The sequence below is a fragment of the Capronia coronata genome (genome assembly GCF_000585585.1).
Source record: "Capronia coronata CBS 617.96 chromosome Unknown acBCG-supercont1.11, whole genome shotgun sequence".
NCBI classification, from domain to species: domain Eukaryota; kingdom Fungi; phylum Ascomycota; class Eurotiomycetes; order Chaetothyriales; family Herpotrichiellaceae; genus Capronia; species Capronia coronata.
Window position 1 is genome coordinate 373,715 of NW_006912903.1, and position 22,328 is coordinate 396,042.

Below are 22,328 nucleotides of genomic sequence, written 5' to 3' on the forward strand. Positions count from 1 at the left end.
CTTGGCGTCAAAAGCAGTGTATTGTTAAGATGCTAGCATGTTAGAATCCACGTGACTCGACCGAGCCTCGCCGCTTTTGTAGCTACGGCCATTGCGACGGTATACTAGTACAGAGTAGTAGTCCTGAGGTACCTACGTGGAGGTGATATTTGCGACAGAGCAGTTGCAGGGTTACCTCACAAAAACAGAAGAGAGGGTGGTTCAAGTATTATTCCGGACCTAAAAGATCAAGTATTATCTTGCAAATGTGCAAAGGCCCAACATATATTTCCCTTCGGTGGTCCAGCCCGTCGTCTATCCAAAACATGCACTGAGGCCCTCTCAGCACGATACAATTACCCCCAGACTTTTGATAAACCGCTTTGCTAATGCCTGATGATGACGTGCCGCGCCTGTTTCCGAAACCGACCAGAAATATGCCGCTTATCATCCGCTTCAAGTATGCACAGGAAATCCGTGTAAAATGTCCACTGTCGTTACGGGGCGTTGGTGTAGAGCTCTTGAAGAGGGTTCTGTCCCTTCCGAAGAGCCCTGTTCTTTTGCTTCTTCTCTTTCTGCAACTTCATTTCTGCCCATCCCTGCTCTTCGTCGTCATCGTCCTGTTTTGCCAGCGGTGATCTTCGGCCAAGAGTATTGACCGACGGTTTCGCTCCATGCATTGATGCTCGAGGTACATTGTCGCCTTGTGACCATGGTCGGTAGGTTGATGTGGTAAATGTAGACGATCGTCTTGTGGAGGAGGCATCTGGCTCGCCAACGATCGACACCGGTCTATATCTCGGTGCAAGTCCAACATTGCTACGCTCTGAGGGCGCAATCGATGGGGTGTAGTACCCGCCGTTGATGTTGATGGCTGGCACAAACGATGGGCTGGAGTTCCATGGCGCCATCCCCGAGTGGAGAGCACTCATGGTCCTCGACGCCAGCTGAGGGCCTGATGATTGCTGCATATGAACAGACTGTGGCCGTTGCTGACCAGGCTGAGGCGGCATGCCTGGCGGAGGCTGTCCCTGTCCACCCATCATCTGCTGCATTTGCTGCATCCATTGCATTTGCATGTGCATCATTTGATTCATTTGTTGGGACATTTGGATCTGCGCTTGCTCCCCAGGGCTCACCATTGGAGGCATCCCTGGCATCCCTGGCATGCCCATGGGATATCCCATGGTAGACAAATTGCCAGCGATTTGTGACCTGGGTAGCATTCCCGGGGGCGGCGCAGGCATGTCATAAGTGCCTGATGCATTAGGGCTACCTCTTCTCGCCGCGCGCGCTCGTTCCTCTCCAGCAATGACTCCAACAAGACCTGCTGGATGTACAGGGTGAGCGGTCGACGGACCTGCTCCTAAAGCAGGGCTGGCAGGGTGGATCGACAGAGACTCTCGAATGGAAGAACTGACGAGGCCAGCTCCATAATAAGGGTCTTGAGGCAGATGCCGTGCAAAAACGGGCAGGTTAGGCCCTTTCGGAGCTTGACTCACCACAGATGACGCAGCTTGGCTCTGACTTACAACTCTGAGGTTGGGATTTGAGGGCAATTTCGAAAGTTGAGTCGGTGGCCGATTCTTGTTTGGAAATCCATGCGCCGCTAGGATGCCCAGTGGAACGTCCTCATCTTCATCTTCATCCTCTCCGCTGCTCCTGCCAGGTTGTTTCAAATCCATTGACAGATGAGACAATTGATTGTTAAGGTCATTGGAGCTTCCGTTTCCGAGCTTCATTGTGCCCAAGCTACTCTCGGTTCCAGATGATAGCTTTTCACCCGTCACTTTCATCATCTGCTGACGGTAAACAGCCAAATGAGCCTCCTGCTTCTGCCGCTGCTTTGTAGCTCGACGATCACGCTCAATCTCGTCATCGTCCTCATAGTCATCGCTTACGTTCGAGTCACTGTCATCAGACAAAGCACCCAACCTTCGGTCCATTTCCTTCTGCTGTTTGTATTGTTCCCATTGAGCCGGCGTCATCACCTTGTTAGAGGAGACTGGTTTCGGGGGAGGGACTTTGGTCTCTTGGTACATATTGGCGAGTTGGGCATCGGCTGCGATGGCAGGATCGAACGTTGCGCTATGCGTCGAGCTTGGCGACAATGCTTCAGTCGCTTCTCTGATCGGACTGGTTGACATCAGGTTGCTGTCCCTCGATCTCGATTGCATCAGTGCCACTGGTCGTTCATCCTCCTCTTGTGCTGGGGCTCGTTGGCCGACTGGCTTCCTCGAAGGAAGGACAGACCTTGACGAGAGAGGACTATGACGAGACCTATGTAGACTGTTTTCACGCTCCCTGGCAGGACCCCCTTGAGTGATAGTCTTCGAAGGGCTTGGAGATCGCATTAAGCCATCCTGCGAATCATGCGAGTTCCATGAATAGGGGGAGGACTCGACACCTTGGGCGCCATCTGTCCGGATAGGAGAAGGTACAGGCGTTCTGCTGGAACGCACTGCAGCTGCGCCAGGGTAGCTTGTAGGAGGGTAGCTGGTCGAAGGGGAGGACATAGGTTCCTATGAATGGTCAGCCTGTGGGAAGAGAATGAAGTCTCAGGATAGAGTGGTACCTCTTCCTGTATCGGCCGGACAGGGGCAGAGCCTGGGCTAGACCCAATATGGTCGAACATGTTGCCGAAGCCATCCAACTCGGAATTCTCCAGTGCTAGGTCAGAATCGAAAAGTCGCGGAGGTGTCGCGGTGCTGGCAGTGCTGGCAGTGCTTGTTGTGACCGCCCTGCTTCTGTTGTTATCGATCACTACATGGGCACCCGGTGAGCCCGTCGGTGACCCTCGACTGCCTCTCACAATTCCAAAAGAGAATGTCCGGCCTGGACTGCGCAAAAACGCCGGTTTGGCTGCCGAGGGTGGCGGGACAGGAACGTCGTTGGGTGACCTTTGTGTAGAAGTATGAAGATTTTTATCTTTATCCGACCTCGTGTCGACGGATGATGGATTCGTGGAGGAGATGCTGAGTCGAGTAGAAGATGCACCGCTGTCATAGGGGGCAGTAGAATGGGAACGTTCTGTCCCACCACTTCCACTGAACATGGTCAGTTTTCTCAATGGTGTATACATGTGCAAGTCCTCGCCTACCGATTGCTCACATCCTGGCGCGCTCCCACAAATATGTCGTCTTCTTCGTGATCATCATGGTCTTTCGGTGGTGGCCTTGGTGCTCCACCCGAAGCCATTCTCATCGAAAGGCCACCATCAAAGGACTTTTCTTTGCTGCCGGGCCGCTCCAAGACCCTGAAGGAGGAGTGAGAGTCGGGAGGATTACGGACTTCATCCAAGGCATTGCCTGAAGATTTCCGTCGCTGAAAACCCTTGGGCAGCTTGATTGGCATGAAGGTGGTTTAGAATGACTGCGACAAGCCTGACCAAGGACCAATGGATATGTGACTGTGTGTCTGACGGGCTCCGGTCTGTAATCGAAGAAGTAAAGGGGTTTAAGGACACAGGACTAGGACGAGGTCATGGAATAAGTTGGACGCGGCCGGCAACCTGCATGAAACGATGTGGTCAGCAACAACATCCCCGGTGAGAAGAAAGTTCACAGAGCCTACATACTGTGTACTCCGTACAGCCTCCTTTGACCTTTTGTACCCACTTGTCGTCAGCGGAACGATCAGGAACGGTAGACCACACACTCGGACCTCTAGAGATGCTGGATAAACCAACAAGTGTAGGAGGTGGTTGGACCGAGCGTTATGTCAGACTGCGGATGGACACTATTTTTGTACAAGCGAGGGATGTGAGCGGCAGGAGGACGAAGGAGCGATGGACAAGGGCTGGACGGGAAATTGACGTTCTTTAATACTGCCACACTTTGAAGTGAAGAAGCTGGAGCATGAGAGCTTGTGAGTAGTGCAAAAAGCGAGTTGTCATCAAACATATAGAAAATGAGACGAAGATGGGCAAGAGTGTAGGAGCAAAGCTGCAAAGCAGCAAGTTAGTGGTGAATCCTCCTTGCCTGCTCTAGGGACCAACCAGTGCCTGTAGTGCCTGCACTCGCGCGGTTTTTGAGACATGCCCCAAAACAACGCCGGGATCCATTTTTTAGGCGACTTTACTTAAAATGTTATAAACAGTATGCCCCTCCCCAGGTATGTTCCGGCTTGATTGTGGCCCAATGCCATGTTTAGTTGGTCCCCTAGCCTACTACTACTTACCTGGTATGCACCAAGGAGCCCGGGAGGACGCAGAGTGACACTTTCTGGGCAGCCCGCAGTACGTAGTAGCGGCGACATCACTTGTTCCGCATAGGTACAGGCTGTAGGTAATCATCAAGATATACCTAGGTAGGTAGGTAATGCTTGACAGTCTACTGACCTACGTACAATTACTGTTCATGCCCAATAAGGTAGCAACTTGCGACATTATCTCGATGTGAAGAACCTCTCATACAGCCTGCGCCTATACGTTGGTAAACGAGTAGATACACCAACTAAATATCAGGTAATAATGGGGGGGTTTCTTCTCCTGCAGCGAGTGATTGCCCTCCTCACGATGCCAATCACAACATCCGCCAGCTGCCGCTGAAGACACACACAACTGCAACATTGCATTCAATCCACCGGCCCTCCGGCCAAGGGCGGGATTCAACAATAAATAGTCTGGGTGTTTACTCCTCGTTTTGTGCCGCTTTCGGTCAATTTCATGCCCTAAATCAACCCAAGGTGCTTACCATCAAGCCATCTTTTCCATGCAGGTGTTGACGCATCGTGCACCCCCAGCCAGTGCCTTTTATTGTGGCGCTCTCGCCTCCCAGTCTCTTGCCCGTACTACCAGGGACCGGGGCGACCGTAGCTGTGCTGGACTCTTGTCTGCCCCGTGGCAGGCTGTCCTTGCTCGCTGGAGCCCCGCATGCACTTCGCCTCCTCTTGGCTTGCAAGATGCGTACCTGGGAACCGAAATAAGGAGGCGGGAATCCGGGGAAAAGACCAGTCCATCTAACATGTTGCTACCGGGCCATATTGTGATATGACACACCTGCATATCATGCCCTGTCTGTGGCTCGCACTTGCACGAACCCCGACCAGGGCTTGCGGATGGAACTTTGGTGGAGTCTCCTGCGAAATAGTTGTTATTGCCACGGAGGTTTGCGCGTCAAGCAATACGAACCGCGGGCTTGATCCCTTCAAGACACGACTTCAGGTCTGGTCGTTGCCGCGGTTGATCTGGACCACTTTATCCTCGCCAGTGCTGAGAATTCCCACCTCCTTGTGCCAACACACTGCGAACACCTTGACACCGTCACCAACGGCCGGACTGGGCTTGCCTTCAAGGCTTGCTCTCGGCAAGGTGTACAAGCTTTGCCCGACCGCACCCTCCTTCTCCTGTTGTGTGCTTCTCACATCCCACACTCTGCAGGTACCATCGTGACTGCCACTGACCAGGGTGTACTCATTGGTGGGATCTCGAGCCAGACTGACAACGGAGTTCTTGTGTCCCTTGAGCGTCATGGCGGCAACAGTAGCAGCCGACACTCGCGGATCTATCAGCTTGATAACTCGGCTGATCGAGCCTGCAGCAATCAGGTGAAGCGACGGCATATGCTCGATACTGAGCAAGGCACTCGATATCGGTCTTGTGTCCACCAAAGATGCCGTCACCAGATCCCACGTTCGAACAGTCTGGTCCCAAGAACTTGAATATCCTACCGTGGCGTCGTTTGAGTCAAAGATCGCTCCCGATACCGGTCCAGTATGTTGTTGCATTAGGGCAAGTGGCCCTCGTTGCGACAGAGTTGTCTCACTCAACTTCCTCCTTTTGCCATCCTTGGTCCTGGCACGAGGCACGAGTGCTTCCGGCGCCGCAGGTGCATCGGATTTTCGGGTAGACCACAATCCGACAGAATGATCCGAGGATGCAGATAATATGCGACCTGAACCGGAATGAGGGCACACGGAATCCACCGAGGATTTGTGACCGTAGAGTTCAAGTTGTGGTGTCAAGCTGGCAGAAAAGCCATCCTGGTCCTCCGTATATCTCCACAGCCTCAATGTCCGATCGAAAGAACCCGACACAATCTGATCTGGCGAGACAAACTTAGCGGACTTTATAAAAGATCCATGCCCACCATGTGCTCTTCCCGGAGATGTCACGAGAACCTGGGCTGAGGTATTCCAAACTCTTAGGAGCCCATCGTAGCTGGCTGAGAGGATTCTGGGTGACTGGCCTGATAGGACATCGACATCGCTGACCCAGTCGTCGTGTTCAAAGGAAGTGACATATTGAGGCGGAATCCGCGCCCGCGCGTACTCGACGGTGAGAGTGGTTTCCGGGGACAGCCCGTTTTCGGTCAGGTATTCATCAATCGTGGTGCGAAGATATTTGCCATTAATGAGAAACTCCAAAGGAACCGACTTCTCGCTCTTGAGGAGGCTGTTGACAAGGGTTGAGAGGGCATAGCGGCGGAAGGACGTGGGAATGAGGATTGGCGCATTGTCCTCGAGGACGAGATCGGCGTCTCTGGTGGTCAGTCTCACCCGCACTTGGGAGTTCTGTGAATCCGCAGACGTTGCTGCCATCTTGATAGAAAATGACACGTAGTTGGTAGGTAGCCAGAGTGCTGGCAACAGCGACGGGCTGATGCGAGGCCTGGTTGGAAAATGTTCTGCTCAACCCGCATCTGCAAAAAATTTGAGTGGAGAAAATGGTCCGAGTAAATAAATGGCCTAGGGAGCCCCTTAGCCCCTCTACTACTACTAGTACTAAGGTACGTACCTAAGTAAGCCCCCCCGGTCCACCAAGCAAGTTCCTCGCAGCCAAACCGCAGCGGGCCGCAGCCTGATGTGTTTGATGTCACTTTTGGGCTCTCCGCGTCCCTGTCTATTTTGACACGTCGACATATTAATCTTCCTCCTCACGAAGGCTCGTCTTCGCCCTGCGTCTGCCCGCAGACATGCCAGATGAAAGAGACCCTTCAGTGTCTCTGTGCGAGGCCATCGTGAATGGCACTTTTCCTCAGTCGGAAGACCTTCTGACCTCCGACCTATCGTCTGAAGTGCGACTCCTCCATGAGATCTCCGAGACCCGACGGAAGATCAGTGACGAGATCAAAGCTGCCAGCCAAGATGACTCGGGAGACGTGGGTCAATGGATTCTGCAAGCCAAACAGGTCCAGGAGGACATTGCAAGATGCAAGCTGGAATCTAAACGCATCGTCGAGGAGCATCAGCACGTGCAGGCTTTGAGGGACGAAGCTATCGACTACCAGCGGAAAGCGGAACTTCTCGAAGCAGAGATTGAGTTCACAGAGACCTTGGGAAGAGAACTGCAGACCATATCTTCAGCGACACAGTCTTTGAGAGAGGTTGAGGATGATTTGGCTGCGCAAGATTTTTCCGCAGCCGCCTCAAAGTTGCAGCAACTGGACAATACTACCTCAAGCATATTGAGATCGCGTACGGCGACCTTGATTCGAGATCTGAAGGATGAGCTGCGTCTCAAGACACGCGTCCAATTGGAAGCAAAACTATATGACCAAATCACAGTGCGAAGGGAACAACAAAAAGCGAGCATTGAGGTCCTGCCGACAGAGATTGATCCAAGCGCAGTCAACTCTGACACTCTTCTACAAGCTTTGAGCCAACTAGGTGATCTGCAGGAGTCACTGGAACCCTTGATAGACAAGCTCAGTGCGGTTGTGCTTCAGCCTCTTCGACAGTCGTCGCGACTGAAAATGGCCTCTTACAACGTTTCAAAGTTCAGCATCACTGTTGAATTTGACAGGAGTGGCGCACCACTCGACGTGATTTTTCGGTTTGTGCTTGACTTCTTAGACTTCGTGCATTCCTCGTTGTCCAAGGAGATACAGCCTATAATGGTCAAAGCCATCCTGCCGCAGTTAATGACGGTATTGGTCAATGACTGGCTCAATCCTGGTCTCCCCACGGACCTGTCGATGCTTGAGGGACTTGATACAATGCAAGAACAAGTAATTTCAATTCTGGGAACATTGAAGGCCCTTGGTTGGGACGGTCAAGCACAACTTGAGGACTGGGTTGACGACATCCACCGGGCATGGTTGAACAAGCGGAAGGCAGCCACCCTAGACGCGATTCGAAAAGCTTTCGCGTCGTCCAGAGGGGTCCTTCGCCAGGTCGAAAGGGTTGAAAGGCAGGTTATCTCAACAACGCAGAAAGAGCCCATTCAGACCCACGATGACGCGATTGACTGGAATGCAAGTTGGGACGATGAAAGTGGGGAGAATCCAACGAACCGTGAAGCAGCAAAGACCGAGGACGATGAGGAGGTGAGCGGATGGGGCTTTGAGGACGACGAAGAGGAAGCGAATGGTCGCGATAAGAATACTCAAGCAGGCCGGACCAGCGGTGCAGACAAGGACAAGCCTACAGATAGCAATGAAGAGCGCCAGGAAGAAGTAGAAGAGGCAGAAGAGGCCTGGGGTTGGGAAGATGACGGTCCTGTCGAGAAGCGAGACGATCCGAGAAACAACATCCAACAGGCTCCCACAAATCAGACCAAACATGCCGAGCAGGAAGTTACTTTGACCGAGGTCTACAGCATCAGCGAGATCCCCGACCATATAGTCGAAATCATCGGACGAGACGTCTCAGATGCGCAAGCTCTCCAGCAAGGAACAGAACACAAGAGTCTCGACGCGACCGCTGCCTCGAGAGGCCTTCTCGCGCTGCCTACATTAGCACTTGCCATGTTCCGCGCCATAGCACCAAGCTACTACGGCGCCTCACCATCGTTGACGGACCTCCACCGTTACAACGACTCGCTATACATCGCCGAGCGGTTGCGCGACATGTTGCAGTTAAACAACGTGTCTTCGACAATGCCTACACCACCAAACGTCGAGGCGGACATCAAGGCAATGGAGCGGTTTGCGCGACTAGCATATTCCAAGGAAATGGAAACGCAGCGCCTCATCATCTGGGACCTGCTCGAAGGCGCACAGGGGTTCGTGTCAAGCACTCAATTCCCTTATTCCCAAGAGATCAAGAACGCAGTGTCGGCCGTCGTCGACCGCATTCGCACACTGCATCGCGAGTGGAAGCCGATCCTGTCGACCTCGGCGCTCATGCAGAGCATCGGCTCACTGCTTACCATGGTCGTCGCCAAAGTCATCTCCTCCATCGAGGACATGGACGACATCTCCGAGCCCGAGTCGCAGCGCCTGACTGCTTTGTGTCAGCAGATCTCCTCCCTGGACGACTTGTTTCTCTCCAATCCGCCGCCGCCGAAAGCTGATAGTCCAGACAGTCAACCTCGGCGCTCATCCTTACTTGAATCCCTCGAACCCAGACCTGAATCGGAATCCGGCCTGGAACCTGGTTCAGAATCCGATTCGGTGCCAATGACCGCCGTCTACGTCGGCAACTGGCTCCGTTTCCAGTATCTGATCAACATCCTGGAAAGTTCGTTGGTCGACATCAAATATTTGTGGACCCAGGGCGAACTCAGTCTGGAATTTAGTGAAGACGAGGTGGTCGACTTGATCAAAGCCCTCTTTGCTGAGAGCGCTCATCGGAGGAACGCTATAGCGGCCATCAAGGGCTCGAGGCGGTCGCAGTAGTCAACTTCAGGATCCGGGGACGTCTGCGCAACTGGAATGCAAGTGTCTATCTATGCATACTTTGGAAATTGAATAAATACCTGGACGCATTCAGCACTCACACTATCAATGCAAAAACTGATAAACTGAAGTCAAGACGTCGCGTTCATATATTAATAAAAGGTGAGATCATCACCAAGCTGTGGCTAGCTATGTCTATCAACTAAGCGCGCTGGTATTGTCCAGAGCTACCTTGCTGACCACGTATAAAGCCAGGTAGTTGAGACAGGTAAATGTACTGTACAACGTACAACATTGGCTAGTTGGCTAGCAGAAGAATTTATACAGTTTCTTCCAAGTCGGCCAATTCCTGCGATCCGCCTTCTCCTCGGCCACCAGGACCTTGACATTGAACTCCCTCTTACCCGTGAACAGATCCATGTCCCTGATCTTGACGACCTCCGTCCTCAGATACAGCTTGTAGCCGAGATACATGATGACGACGATCGGGGCGGCGAGATAGGCCTGGAAGAAATTGATGACGAGTTCCTTGGAGCTCATGGACTGCCAGCCTACGGGACTGAAGCCGGTCCAGAACTGGGCGATCAAGACGAGCATGTTGAAGATGAGCCCGATCCACGACCCGATCACGCCGACGGGGGAGCGGAACGCGAGTTCGTCCAACGTGTGGCCTTGAGCGAGCCAGGCGTGGCGGAAGCGGATGTGCGCGAGGCAGATGCTGGACCAGGTGAAGATGGAGCTGAGGCCGGAGAGGGCGACCATCCAGTTGAATGCGTCTTCTTGTCTATGGGAGGCGGCGAGGAAGGCGAGTAGGCCTAGGACGGAGGCGACGATGATGGCGTACAAGGGGCGGCCGGTGCGGTCGATGTAAGCGAAGAAGGAGGGCGCTTGGCGCTGTTCGGCGAGGGCGGCCAGGGTTCGCGACGATCCGTAAATCGAGGAGTTGCCGACGGAGAGGACGGAGATCATGATGACCACGTTCATCACCGACGGGAGGACTTGGAGACCGGCGTTTTGGATGGAGATGACGAATGGGGATGCTCTGCAAGACAAAAACATATCAGTAACCAACAAACTTGTCCGGGATTGTTGTGTTTGTGGAAAGATGGGAACTTTGGGTGCTATGGAAACAATGCCAGGGGTAGGACGTACTTTGCATCGGCGCTACTCTTGCCGTTTAGGAGCCGTGGATCGTCGTAGGCCACTAGGGTTCCGACAAGGAGTAGACTGACGATGTAGAAGAGGGTGATTCGCCAGAAGACCTATACGACCAGTCAGATAGGAAGGAATAGGATATTTTGGTGTAGCAGAGGGACTCACTTGCTTGATGGCAGTCGGCAAGGCTTTGCGTGGGTTTTCCGTCTCCGCCGCAGCCAGGCCGACCAGCTCAGTGCCGGCAAACGCAAATGCCGCCGTCACAAATGTACTGCATAAGCCTTTGAAGCCATTGTGGAAGGCTCCCGGGTGATGCCATAACCGAAACCCCATATAGCTTCCATCGGGTCTGCCAAAGTCGTCGGTGCCGCCCATGATATTGATCAGGACACCAAGGATGCTGTAACAAGCATCAGTATCGAAGCCCAAGATCTCTTGTCGGAGAAGGCTTACATGTATCCTATCACAGCGGTGACTTTGACAATAGAGAAGATGAATTCCGCCTCGCCATATCCTTTCACGCCGAAGAAATTGATCATCACAATCAGAACCAGGAATATCGACACCCAAGCAGCATTGAGGCTGAGCTTTTGCACCTATAGGATTCTGCGTCAGCCATTCGACGGGCTCAAACACACAAAGACCAGTCCACTTCCGACCTACCCAGTAATCGACCGTGATGGAGGCCGCGACAATCTCCAACGGCAGCACAACGAGCCATTGCATGGCGTAATTCCAGCCCATGGCGAACCCCCATGCCGGATCCAGAAACCGGGTGGAATATGCGGAGAAGGATCCTGCGACCGGGAACAACACTGCGAGTTCACCCAGCGCCTGGACGGTACAGTACATCATGACTCCCGTCAAGCTGAACGCCAGCAGCACCGAAGCTGGACCTCCGTATGCGAGTGCCTTGCCGCTTCCGACAAATAATCCTGTTCCGATACTGCCGCCGATCGCGATCATCTGCAAATGTCGTCCCTTCAGCCGGCGCAGGAGAGGCGACATCGCCGTCGCCTGCGCGGCAGCCTCGGCATCGTAGTGGTGATGGTGAGGATGGGCAGCGCTGAACGAGGCCGACCTGATGACGCTGGCATTGGGATCTCGTCGGAAACTGTCGGTCATGCGCCGTGACCATTTCCGCTTGACATGGGCCATGTCTCCCTCGTACGCCGACGGCCCTGGGGAGGAATCTGGAGTCCAGCTCTTCTTATCGTCCATCTTGGGGAAGCTTCGATCATGGTCGCGCAGACGCGGAAGATCTGTCTGTTGTCGGCGCGGGTGCGATACTGACTCTCATAGCGAGCGACAACGGTACGATAGGTAGTAGAGGTGGCAGAGACGACGGCGAGGGAAGATGATGTGCTGAGTGCGTTGCGTTGCACCGCAGACGCCGGCAGTGGGAGGATCTCAAGCCTTGCTTTTGCCAGTGGTGAAGCCACAGATAGGATGGTCCCACTTGATGACCCTGGTTCTTTGATAACGAACGAAACGCTGTGTTGAATGAAGATAAAGACGTGTGATTGAAGTCGGCTGGTCACGTGATATGAGGCTCGGCCCCGATTTGGCAGAATTGGTCTATTACAACTAACTGTACTGTATCAGAAGAATAAAAGCTACCTACCTTATCCTACAGCCATCATTACTCCAGCCAGGTATATATACCCTGCAAAGCACCTGGTAATCATATCGCGCTCTGGCGGGTCAAAACATAGAGGGAATTCCCTCGGAGTCGTCAAATCGTCATAGACCACAAGACAGCATTTGAAGGGTGCTGCCCGTTAATGGGTCTGTCTCATGCCTTCTCTTTTGTACAGATGCCCAGTGTGCATAAGTAGGCGCTTCTGTCATCAACACCAAGCCGGGGTCGAATATTAGAAGACGATAAGGATGGGCGATACCATCGTTATGGTTTGTGTCCGGAGAAATAAAGGGTTGGAAAACCGGCTCCCTGCCTAGGTAGGATCTGCATCATTCTCGGATTCCCGATCACTGGGTCCAGATGGGCCAAATGGATCCGAAAGGCGGTTCGTCCTCGTGAAGTGATCGTCCGGCCGCGACGATTCCCCCTCCCCCTCTCCAGCGTCCAGCTTCAACGATGCGTGTCCGACTTCGTCGGCATCAGGAGGAACCGATTTCGACTCTGCACTAGCCAGGCCTTCGACATCTCGCGAGTTTAATCCTCTTTCGAGCGCAGGGCGTTGCGCGGCTTCTCGTTTTTGCTTGACCTCTAGCTCGTCTTCCGGTTCGGCTTGATCGTCTTGTCGTTTGAAGTCAAGCATCATTGGGGGCTGGGATTGCTCCCGTAGGGGGCTTGGCGACACTAACGCCAGACTTTTTGCCGACGAGGATCTTTGACTCTTCATACTGGGACTGGCCAGAGATTTGGAGGATGGGGTCCGCGTTGCCCGACGTGAAGCCCGCGTCCGCCTGCCGCTTGAATTTCTTGACTTGCCACTTCCCTGATCCTCATTCAAGCCCTGATTCGTCATGCGCCGGGTTAACATCACTGCAAATTCGTCGTCAAGGGGAACGGCGTCTTCTTCCTCATCACCCATAATAAGATCTCCTCTAGAGCTGAGGGAATTCATGGTCGACCTTGAACCGGCAGTATCGCTCCTTTGGCGGCCGTGACCCTTGTCCCAAGGGACATCATTCTCCTCATTCTCCTCGATCAAGGGTTCCCGTTCGGAGTCCCTTACTCTAGCTCCTCCGGGGTTCTCTTGCAAGTCTGCTGCCGAAGGCTTGTACCGCAACTTACGCGCCCCTATTTTCCACGGAAGGCGTTCTAGGAACCCCAAATAGGATGAGCCTGGGATAATGGTCGGGTCTTGTTTTGGGTCTGGCTGGATCCCAGGGGGGTTTCGTTTCCCCCGAGAACCATAACTCATGGCCCGTTGTCTGCGTGGCTGCCCCGAGCGTGGACTTTGACCGGCCAGGAGACTGTCCAACTCATCATTACCCCATCCTAAAGGAGTGTCGGCGAGGGCCTCATCATCGTCCCAAGCGTCGTAGAAGTCGAAATTGTATTCAGCTCTGCCACGCGATCTCCCCCTCTTCCGGCGCAGATTGTCTTCTCGACCTGGGAAACATGGCCGTGTGCAGTCATACAGGCAGGATCTCAGTCCAGCAAGACAAGGATCGATGTAGAGTTGGGCGAAGGTGTAGATGTTCTCCTGGGCCGCTTGGTTGGCGGACTCAAGATTATGGGAGATGTTATGGAGGGTTTGGCGGAATTCAGGGTTGTTCATCTTTATGCGCCGAAATGTCGTCAGGCCGATGGTAGAGGTGCTGGAGCAGTCGTGCACGCGGGAGGCTCTGATCGAAGCGCTGAAATCATGCGCTCAGATCTCGCAATTGCCATGCTTAGAACAATGCGGTAGTGGTAGTGGCAGTGGCAGTGGCAGTGACAGAGTGAGATGAGTTGCGCAAGAGGAGAGGATCGTGAATTGGTGGAATTGTCTGGCGGCGGGACAAAGGCTGGGACGGAGATCGTTACAGCCCGGTAAACACGGGTCAACAGGTGACGGTAGGGAGATTATGTAAGCTGCGGTGGCTGATGCCGTGCAGTGGGGGGTTAGAACTCCACCGTAGCATTATATCCAGACCGTCTGCTCCACCGAACAAGTCTCGCTTCACGTCCACTATCCAACGGTCCAACATTTCAATTCCTCGCAGAACAAGTTTCAACGGAGGTGATCAGAAGCAAATTATGCAGAGTCCGGTCTCAGACGACTAGCATGGCAACCTAATCAGACCTCTGCAACTTCGACTTCACACTTTGACCTCCCAGCCTAATGCTGCCAACCGTTTCGTCTCCTTCGAATGGTTCACTATATCCGCTTCCTGCGCACGCCGCAGACTGCAACGGGCAAGAAGACTGTTGATATTGCAGCCGTTGTTGCAGTCACCACAGATCTGGGTGATGCCTACTACGCCCAAAATATTGATCTTGTGGTGGAAGTCGTAGAAGCCAATCGTCCTCATGGTATTCTTCACACGCAAGTCGTGACATGGCAGGCCTCTTCCAGAGCTCTCAAATTCACGGCGAATTGTCCTGGCAAATATACTTCTAGGTCTGCACGGCTCCATGTGACCACCAGAGCCACGCAATCTGCGTCTGGCATTATGGCGGTGCCCGTGATCCTTGACGTGTGGAGTGATATCTTTACCCTGTCTGACAAGCAGCGCACCGAGCCCATAGTGGAACGGCAGCTTGTCCTCCCGAACAAGAGCCGCATCCGTATGTGGGAGGAGACGGGTGACAGCATTGCCCGTCACGTCTGGTACGTACAGCGATCGCATTCCCCTGGACTGACTGACAAGATACTTCAGGGACGCCGGCTTGGGCTTTCTGATGTATTTTTCGCAGGCTCTATCATCATCACCTGCTGAGGGAATGTCCCGACTGGCATCTCTGATGAGGTCTAGTAAGGTGAGGCGACTGAAGGTGCTGGAACTTGGAGCTGGCTGTGGGATTGCGGGTATGGCCTTCGCACAGCTTGCCAAGTGCGACATGCTCCTCACCGACCTGGAAGATGCTCAGGAGATTTTGGGCAACAACATTCGCTGTGCTTCGCCATTAGCGGGATCGACCCTCCGATCCGAAGTTTTGGACTGGTCTACAGGCGTTGATGATAGCTGCAATGCGAATTACGATCTTGTTCTGGTTTCGGACTGCATCTACAACCCAGACAGCAGTCTTCACCTGGTAGAGACTCTCAGACAGTTGGCCACTCGTACCCCCGGCGTGTTGATTTTGGTCGGGTTCAAACGACGACATGAAGCAGACACCATCTTCTTCGACCGGATGCAACAGACCGATTTTGCCATAGTCGAGCAGGTCAATATTCCTCTTCCGCACACCTTCACCGACCATGACGCCGACATACCCACGAGCGAGTTTTATACCTATCAGTTGCAGTCCGCTCTGTCCCCAAGAACCTAGACAAGAAATTGACTCCCACGCACTCTCAGACGAGCAGAACCATACGCATCGCAGAATCCCCGACCTTCGGACCGTAAAAATGCCGACATATTCGACCTGGTTGACATGGTTGACATGGTTTGATACCCCTGCCAGGGCAAGCCTGGTCACGTGCCGTGTCACCCCCTGAGGCGGTCAAATTCCCGCACACAACGAAAAATTCCCTTTCTCCTCCGCCTCGATTGAATTGTCGATTCGATTCGATTTGTCTCCCTCGGCGAATTAGACGCGTCGAAAAGAACGGTCTCCGTGTATTATTCAGCCTTCGATCTTGCCGATGTATACTATTATTGGCCGCCCACCAACTTTGTCGTCAGTCCAGTAAATAAAAATCCTTATCGACTGGGGCCAACACACAGCTCGTCCATTTCTCTACTACCTTCACCTTCATCTTCCCCTTCAACTTTCACTGTTCGTAACCGCCAACAGCTCCGCTCATCACCTCACAGCTATTTATTGTGTCCCGAATGAGACACAGTATCCCCTGGAAATTTATCTAGCCTTTGGTAGTCCAAAGGCACCTCAAGACGGCTTCAACGTCGTTTTGCCTTCGCTTTCAAACTGCATCGTCTTGCAAACACCGACATATTCTCAACACTCGTCCACCGCCTGCTGCTGAAGTCTTCAACCGCCACGCCATTGTCGTCCTTCCAGCTTGACGCCCCGGACCAGTCACTTCCCCAAACTAAGCTGCCGCATAGGTCGTCACTCGAGGTTCTTCCTCTTCGTGAGGGAGAGTCGCTGAGGCAAAGCCAACGTCCCATTGGAGCGGAATCCAGGAAACCTCCCTAACACCAATTGGAGATTTCTAGAACTTCAAACTACTGCTTAACCTGTTGCATGGTTATGGCACCTTCTGCGATCGCCATTGATGAAAAAGAAACTACGATTATCAACGACAGTAAAGTCGAACTCATCGACAACAATCATGGCGTCGAATCCGATGTGACTGGCTTTGCCTCCAAGGCGCTCGTGCAAAGAGTCCTCAAAGAGCAGATTGCCCGTGTTGATGTTGACACCTGCGAACCGGGCGAGGAAGATGCCTTCTACGTGGCGGATCTAGGGGAAGTCTACCGCCAGCATCTCCGTTGGAAGCTCAACCTCAGTCGAGTCAAGCCGTTCTATGGTGAGTTTTGCATGTGTATTTCGGTGTTCATCAAAAGTTCAACTAACATTTGTGCAGCCGTCAAATGCAACCCGGACCGCGAAGTGCTTCGTCTGTTGGCGAAAATGGGCACCGGCTTCGATTGTGCGTCTCGAGCTGAGATCGACCTGGTGCTCAGCTTGGGCGTGCCGCCCAGCCGTATCATCTACGCTCAACCATGCAAGACCAAATCGTACTTGCGATACGCTCGCAACGTCGGCGTTACTCAGATGACCTTTGACAACGGGGACGAGCTTCGAAAGATCAAAGACTGCTTTCCCGACGCCGAATTGGTGCTGCGCATCTTGACCGACGACTCGGCCAGTCTGTGCCGTTTCAGTGCGAAATACGGCGCCAGCTTGGAAGACGCGGCAGAATTGCTCCATCGGGCAAGGGAGCTTGATTTGAATGTCATCGGAGTCAGCTTCCACATTGGCTCCGGAGCGAGCGATCCCTGCTCCTTCGGAAAAGCAGTCAAAGATGCACGCTACGTGTTTGACCAGGCGGCCGGATTCGGCTACGATCTCAAATTGCTCGATGTTGGAGGCGGCTTTGTTGACGAGACGTTCGAAGTGTTCGCGGGCAATTTGAACGAGGCCCTCGAGGAGTATTTCCCCCACAACGTCAATGTCATTGCCGAGCCTGGTCGTTACTATGTCGCAACCGCTTTCACTCTGGCCACTCATGTCATCGCCCGACGTGAAGTTTCGGTGGATCGTGAAGGTGGGAAGGGGTACATGCTGTACTTGAACGATGGTGTTTACGGCAATTTCTCCAACATCATCTTCGACCATCAGCATCCTGTTCCACAGGTTTTGTCGGCTGCAGCAGGCGGGGACAAGATGGTTGAATACTCGATCTGGGGTCCTACTTGCGATGGGATCGATGTCATTGCCGATCGATACTTCTTGCCTGGCGTTCTCGACATTGGGGATTGGTTGTTCTTCGAGAACATGGGAGCATACACCAAGTGCTCGGCCACCAGGTTCAATGGATTCAAAGATGACCACGAGGTCATTTACATTTCCAGCGAGCCGGGTGCTTCAGCATTGCTCGGGTACTAAAGACCATGAACGGAGTACGAAGAACCGGGAGCATCTGAATCCCGACGGGACGGTCATTCCTTACGACAAGGAAGAACGGGACAATCTTTCGTTGCGCAACACTCATCACGCCCTTCCGCGGTTTGCGAAGCAGGCGAGAGGATTTCTTTTCTGTTATCACACACTCCTTTGACCATTTTGATCGAACAGATTAATTAGTGACCTCTCTCTGTATCCCACGGAGATGATTCAATTCATTTGACCAAGACAGATGCTCTGGTTTATCAAACATGGCATCTCCTCTTATAAGAAAGCATTTGCCCTATAAAAGCCCCAGCGTCAGCTCCTGACAGAAGCTGGTCTAGTAATGAATGAGGTGTAGCCATCAAAGTGTCCATCTAAAATACCTAGAACATACTACGTACTGCTAACAAGTACTTGCACAGCTTGCTGCTATCAAAATCACTTTCACTTAGAAGATCACGTGCCGTGTCCAGTCTCCAGGCTTTTCTGTGTCTGTCCAGCGCATTTTATTGAAAGGTTGGTACAGTATATCAATCACTCTGTTGTATTGACGCCAACCATCTCAATAACGACCCATAACATAGACTCGTCCGATCCCAGCTGGGAACAAGGATTCACACCATCTAGACCGAGACCGTCCTTCTTTCCCTAAGATCGAGACTCCCCTTCTTTGTGAAGACAGAAGGCTCTCACAGTATATATACCGTCATCTATTCTCCTCAACACCTCCCAACGGCCCGATGGCCGAATCCAAAATGGCACCGACCCCCGTCACAATCATCACGGGTTTCCTGGGGAGTGGCAAGACGACGCTGATTCTGAACCTCATTCCACAATTACCAAAAAGCTACAAAGTAAGTCATCATGCCAACCATGACCCAAGACACTGCCTCAAGAAATGTCCACTACTATGTCAATGACAAGAACAATGACATTGACAATGACAACTCCTCCCCATTCAAGAACAACATAGAAAGACAGAGAGAGAGAGCCCCTAAGCGCCGGTGTACATATCATTCTCAGGACCTCGATATTGCTATGATGTGACTAACGCAACCATTGAACCAACGCAGCTCGCGCTCCTCAAGAACGAATTCGGCGACGTGGCAGTCGATTCGCAGCTCGCCGGGTCCGCATCGATCTCTGGCGTGCGGGAGCTCTTGAACGGCTGTATCTGCTGCAACCTGGTCGGACAGCTGGAAGACGCGCTGTTCCAACTGCGCGACTCGGTGTCGCCTAGCCGGATCATCATCGAGACGTCCGGGTCCGCGTTCCCCGCCACTCTGGCCATGGAAGTCAACCGGGTGGCGCGCGAGCATCCGGGCACGTTCACGCTCGACGGCGTCATCAGCGTCATCGACGTCGAGAACTGGAAGGGCTACGACGACACCAGCTACACGGCCAAAATGCAGGCCAAGTACACCGATCTCGTCGTCTTCAATAAATGGGAGCTGGTGGACGAGCGGAAATTCGACGACGCGCTCGACCGTGTGGGCGACTTGGATGTGCAGGTTGCTTGGGTCAAGAGCGATCGAGGCTGGGTTGACGTCGATGTCATCATGGGCATTGATGGCGCTATGGTGCGGGAACAGGGGTTGCGAGGAGCCATCGAGATCACTGACGAACAGCATCAACTTCAAGAACAACTTCAACAGAGTCACGAGCATGGACACAGCCATGGCCATGACCATGACGTGCACGTGCATCACCAAGACGAAGTGGAGGTTCTGAGTGTCGTGGTGCGCAATGCAGATTCGTCCCGACCGCCGCAAGGGGTGGTGCTGCAGTCCTTCGAGGACTTGCTGCTCTCGGCGCCCAAGGATGAGGTCTACCGCATCAAAGGGCTCGTTTTGTCGTCGAACCCGCCCCCCGATTCGACGGGAGATTCCAAACCCAGTGTTGCCGTCGACGCCGAGGGGCTGGGTCTGTATGTTCTGAACTGGGCGTTTGGCCGCTGGACCTATACGCCACTTCCGAGCTCGGCGTTTCAGGCCATGGAGGGGGCCAGCGCGAGACTGACTTTCATCCTGGCCAGAGGAGAGTCGAATAAGTGGATCAGACGGTTGGAGAAGGGTGATTTTATTGCTTTGGAAAGCGACGACGGAAAGGAAGAGAGGGGAGAATTGAAGATCGAGAAGATCGGTTGAATGAGTCGTCGGTTGGAGGACGTGGCTTTTACTAAATGTCCGCGGCGAGCATCTACACCATTTCATTCCGTTGATGACACTGAAGCGACCACGACGATATCATATCAATGGCGATGGACTACCTATCAAAGATCTTACTGTGGACAGCAGCAATACCTGAGGGAAAAGAACGTTAAGTGACCAACAGCAACGACCAAGCCAGAGGTCTAAAAGGACTGGCACGGATCAAGGCAGCGCAACGGCGACAGATGACCGCGTTTCATGATATGGAACGCCAAAGGCCCGGTCAATGCCAACTGACCAGTCCGGGGAATCGATCAAATATTTGATATGTTGGTCGTGGAACTCCCAGTCATTCATGTGGCAACGATCTGGTTTTTCCAGGTCGACGACTACGGGCTCGTGAAAAGCGGAACGGCAGCGATACTGTCGCAAGAAAGGATGCTCCGACATTCTGTCACCGGCTGTGCTGATGTGGTCCTGTTTAGCTTCATTACTAGGACCTCACGTTATGACCTCGGAACAAGAGTCAGTTTCCTACGCTGGAGGAAACAAGGAAGCAGCCAAGGAGCAACGAGAGAGCCCGACACGAAAAGCAAAGAGGAGGTACAACAGCCACAAACAGAACCAGATAAATAGATCAACGACCTCGTCGGGGAGGACAAAGGGAAAGCCTTACGATGAATGCTTCTTAATATTCACTTATGGTGTCACACGAGACAACCCTCGATGGAGGACTCTCTGCTCTCTGCTCTGTGCTTCCGTGCCACAAAAGCCTTAAAGCCAGCTCTGAAATACCTTGAGTTCAGTATTCCGGCCATGCTCTCAGCAGCCTCTTGCACATCAAGACTGTCTCCATGTTGTTTGTAAGGATAGAGTCAGGTAGCTAGGTATGATGCAGCACGTCCTGCTGTCTTCCCCAAACACCTCAGGATACCATACCATGCATTATCTGATGTCTCTCTTGTTGCATGTCGATCAAGCACTGCAGTCCATGGCAGCCTAATAGGTCACCATAGACTCGATCCGCTATGGCATGGCGTATTTCGCAGGTAGGTTCACTAGAACTTGGTTTCCTTGTCTTTGATGGGGACCTCTTTACCGGTCACACTCCTGTCTGTAATTCGCCGTGTCAGTCAAACTTCAGACAAGAAGAGAGACAGTCAAAGATACAATGAGGACGGAGGAGACTAGACATGGAGGTGTAGGTTGCCCCCAGGGATATTGTCAGTACTCACATTGGTTACGGAGGAAATCACTGATCTGTTCATCCTTGGCTTGTTCAAGGGCACTCTCGTTGTTTTGGGGGCCTTGCCCCAGGAACTTCTCTTGGACGAAGTCGACACCTACACCGCCAGGGTCATGGTCAGCATGTTGTGACGACAAGAAGATGAGACAACCCGCACCCTTGTCAACGTAGTCTTCGTTCTTCTCGCTCTCCTTGCCTCCACCAGCCATCGAGTTGAATTTGTTGCCGAGTCCTCCAAGGAAGCCCCCGTCACTCGAGCTACCTTGTTGTTGACCGGGCTGCTGTTGGGAGTTTTGTGGGTTTTGTGGGTTTTGTGGGTTCTGCTGTTGGTTGCCTCCAGAGAAGCTGTTGAAAGCACCCTTGAGTTGATCCATGATGAGGTAGAAGGAGGTGGGAGGATCGAGTATGAGGACCGAGACAGGAGTATGGGGTATGCTATGGTCCGGCGGAGACAGTAGAATGAGAATGTTTTGTTCGTGAGTTGTGAGTTGTAACTAAAGGCTGAGACTCGAGGAGGGAAGATGGAAGAGGGAACAGGGACTTTAAAAGCAGTTGAACCAAACGAAGGAGGTGTGAGTGAACGATTCACTTTCACGTTTGAAACACCGGTGAAGGGAGGAGGGGCAGAAGGCCACACCGCAGCTGGAGTGTGACGGCGACACTCCGCTGTTCATCGTTCAATTGGAAGCTGACAGGCGCAGCCAAGTTGCTTGGACAGTCTCCAGCCAGGCTTCGTGTTACCTGCGTTTCGACCCTGAGGCTTCGCGTTGGACAAGAAACGCAGAGTCGAGTCCTGGTCGCAGCTGAACAGATACTAGGAGGGCCCTGTACGCAGTAAATAGTGTCACTGACGTTACGTACTGCTGCACCGTGTAGTAAGTGAGCCACATCTTTCCCCACCAATGATGTGCTGACGTTGCTGTGCCACCTGTGCCACAGTTTCCCCAATGACGTCGGCCCAGCCGGTTTAACCGAGATGGAAGAAGCGAGATGCGGCACATCATTCTATTCGTCTATTCGTCCCTTCGCAGCCTCGTCAC

At 53.0% G+C, this 22,328-nt stretch overlaps 9 protein-coding genes across 9 annotated transcripts; 4 read left to right on the plus strand and 5 right to left on the minus strand.

Annotated features, from left to right (window-relative positions):
• Positions 1–476: 476 nt before the first annotated feature.
• A1O1_08915 (uncharacterized protein) lies at positions 477–3,333 on the minus strand (the record flags this gene model as incomplete). The annotated part of the gene is made up of 3 exons (XM_007729772.1): positions 477–2,501; positions 2,555–3,026; positions 3,080–3,333. The coding sequence occupies 3 exons, from the start codon at positions 3,331–3,333 to the stop codon at positions 477–479; spliced, it is 2,751 nt and encodes a 916-aa protein (XP_007727962.1).
• A 1,806-nt stretch (positions 3,334–5,139) lies between these two features.
• On the minus strand, positions 5,140–6,519 carry A1O1_08916 (ribosome biogenesis protein ytm1; the record flags this gene model as incomplete). The annotated part of the gene is made up of 1 exon (XM_007729773.1): positions 5,140–6,519. The coding sequence occupies one exon, from the start codon at positions 6,517–6,519 to the stop codon at positions 5,140–5,142; it is 1,380 nt and encodes a 459-aa protein (XP_007727963.1).
• A 374-nt stretch (positions 6,520–6,893) lies between these two features.
• On the plus strand, positions 6,894–9,539 carry A1O1_08917 (uncharacterized protein; the record flags this gene model as incomplete). Its single annotated transcript, XM_007729774.1, has 2 exons — positions 6,894–9,225; positions 9,304–9,539. The coding sequence occupies 2 exons, from the start codon at positions 6,894–6,896 to the stop codon at positions 9,537–9,539; spliced, it is 2,568 nt and encodes an 855-aa protein (XP_007727964.1).
• A 306-nt stretch (positions 9,540–9,845) lies between these two features.
• Positions 9,846–11,915, minus strand: A1O1_08918 (AAT family amino acid transporter; the record flags this gene model as incomplete). Its single annotated transcript, XM_007729775.1, has 5 exons — positions 9,846–10,581; positions 10,692–10,801; positions 10,860–11,094; positions 11,148–11,276; positions 11,347–11,915. 5 exons carry the CDS (start codon positions 11,913–11,915, stop codon positions 9,846–9,848), a joined length of 1,779 nt encoding a protein of 592 aa, XP_007727965.1.
• A 734-nt stretch (positions 11,916–12,649) lies between these two features.
• Positions 12,650–13,945, minus strand: A1O1_08919 (uncharacterized protein; the record flags this gene model as incomplete). Its single annotated transcript, XM_007729776.1, has 1 exon — positions 12,650–13,945. One exon carries the CDS (start codon positions 13,943–13,945, stop codon positions 12,650–12,652), a length of 1,296 nt encoding a protein of 431 aa, XP_007727966.1.
• Positions 13,946–14,519: 574 nt separating this feature from the next.
• A1O1_08920 (uncharacterized protein) lies at positions 14,520–15,642 on the plus strand (the record flags this gene model as incomplete). The annotated part of the gene is made up of 2 exons (XM_007729777.1): positions 14,520–14,980; positions 15,030–15,642. The coding sequence occupies 2 exons, from the start codon at positions 14,520–14,522 to the stop codon at positions 15,640–15,642; spliced, it is 1,074 nt and encodes a 357-aa protein (XP_007727967.1).
• Positions 15,643–16,521: 879 nt separating this feature from the next.
• On the plus strand, positions 16,522–17,889 carry A1O1_08921 (ornithine decarboxylase; the record flags this gene model as incomplete). Its single annotated transcript, XM_007729778.1, has 2 exons — positions 16,522–16,807; positions 16,865–17,889. The coding sequence occupies 2 exons, from the start codon at positions 16,522–16,524 to the stop codon at positions 17,887–17,889; spliced, it is 1,311 nt and encodes a 436-aa protein (XP_007727968.1).
• A 758-nt stretch (positions 17,890–18,647) lies between these two features.
• Positions 18,648–20,039, plus strand: A1O1_08922 (uncharacterized protein; the record flags this gene model as incomplete). Its single annotated transcript, XM_007729779.1, has 2 exons — positions 18,648–18,746; positions 18,966–20,039. 2 exons carry the CDS (start codon positions 18,648–18,650, stop codon positions 20,037–20,039), a joined length of 1,173 nt encoding a protein of 390 aa, XP_007727969.1.
• Positions 20,040–21,100: 1,061 nt separating this feature from the next.
• A1O1_08923 (uncharacterized protein) lies at positions 21,101–21,662 on the minus strand (the record flags this gene model as incomplete). Its single annotated transcript, XM_007729780.1, has 3 exons — positions 21,101–21,156; positions 21,278–21,385; positions 21,446–21,662. The coding sequence occupies 3 exons, from the start codon at positions 21,660–21,662 to the stop codon at positions 21,101–21,103; spliced, it is 381 nt and encodes a 126-aa protein (XP_007727970.1).
• Between the last annotated feature and the right edge of the window lie 666 nt (positions 21,663–22,328).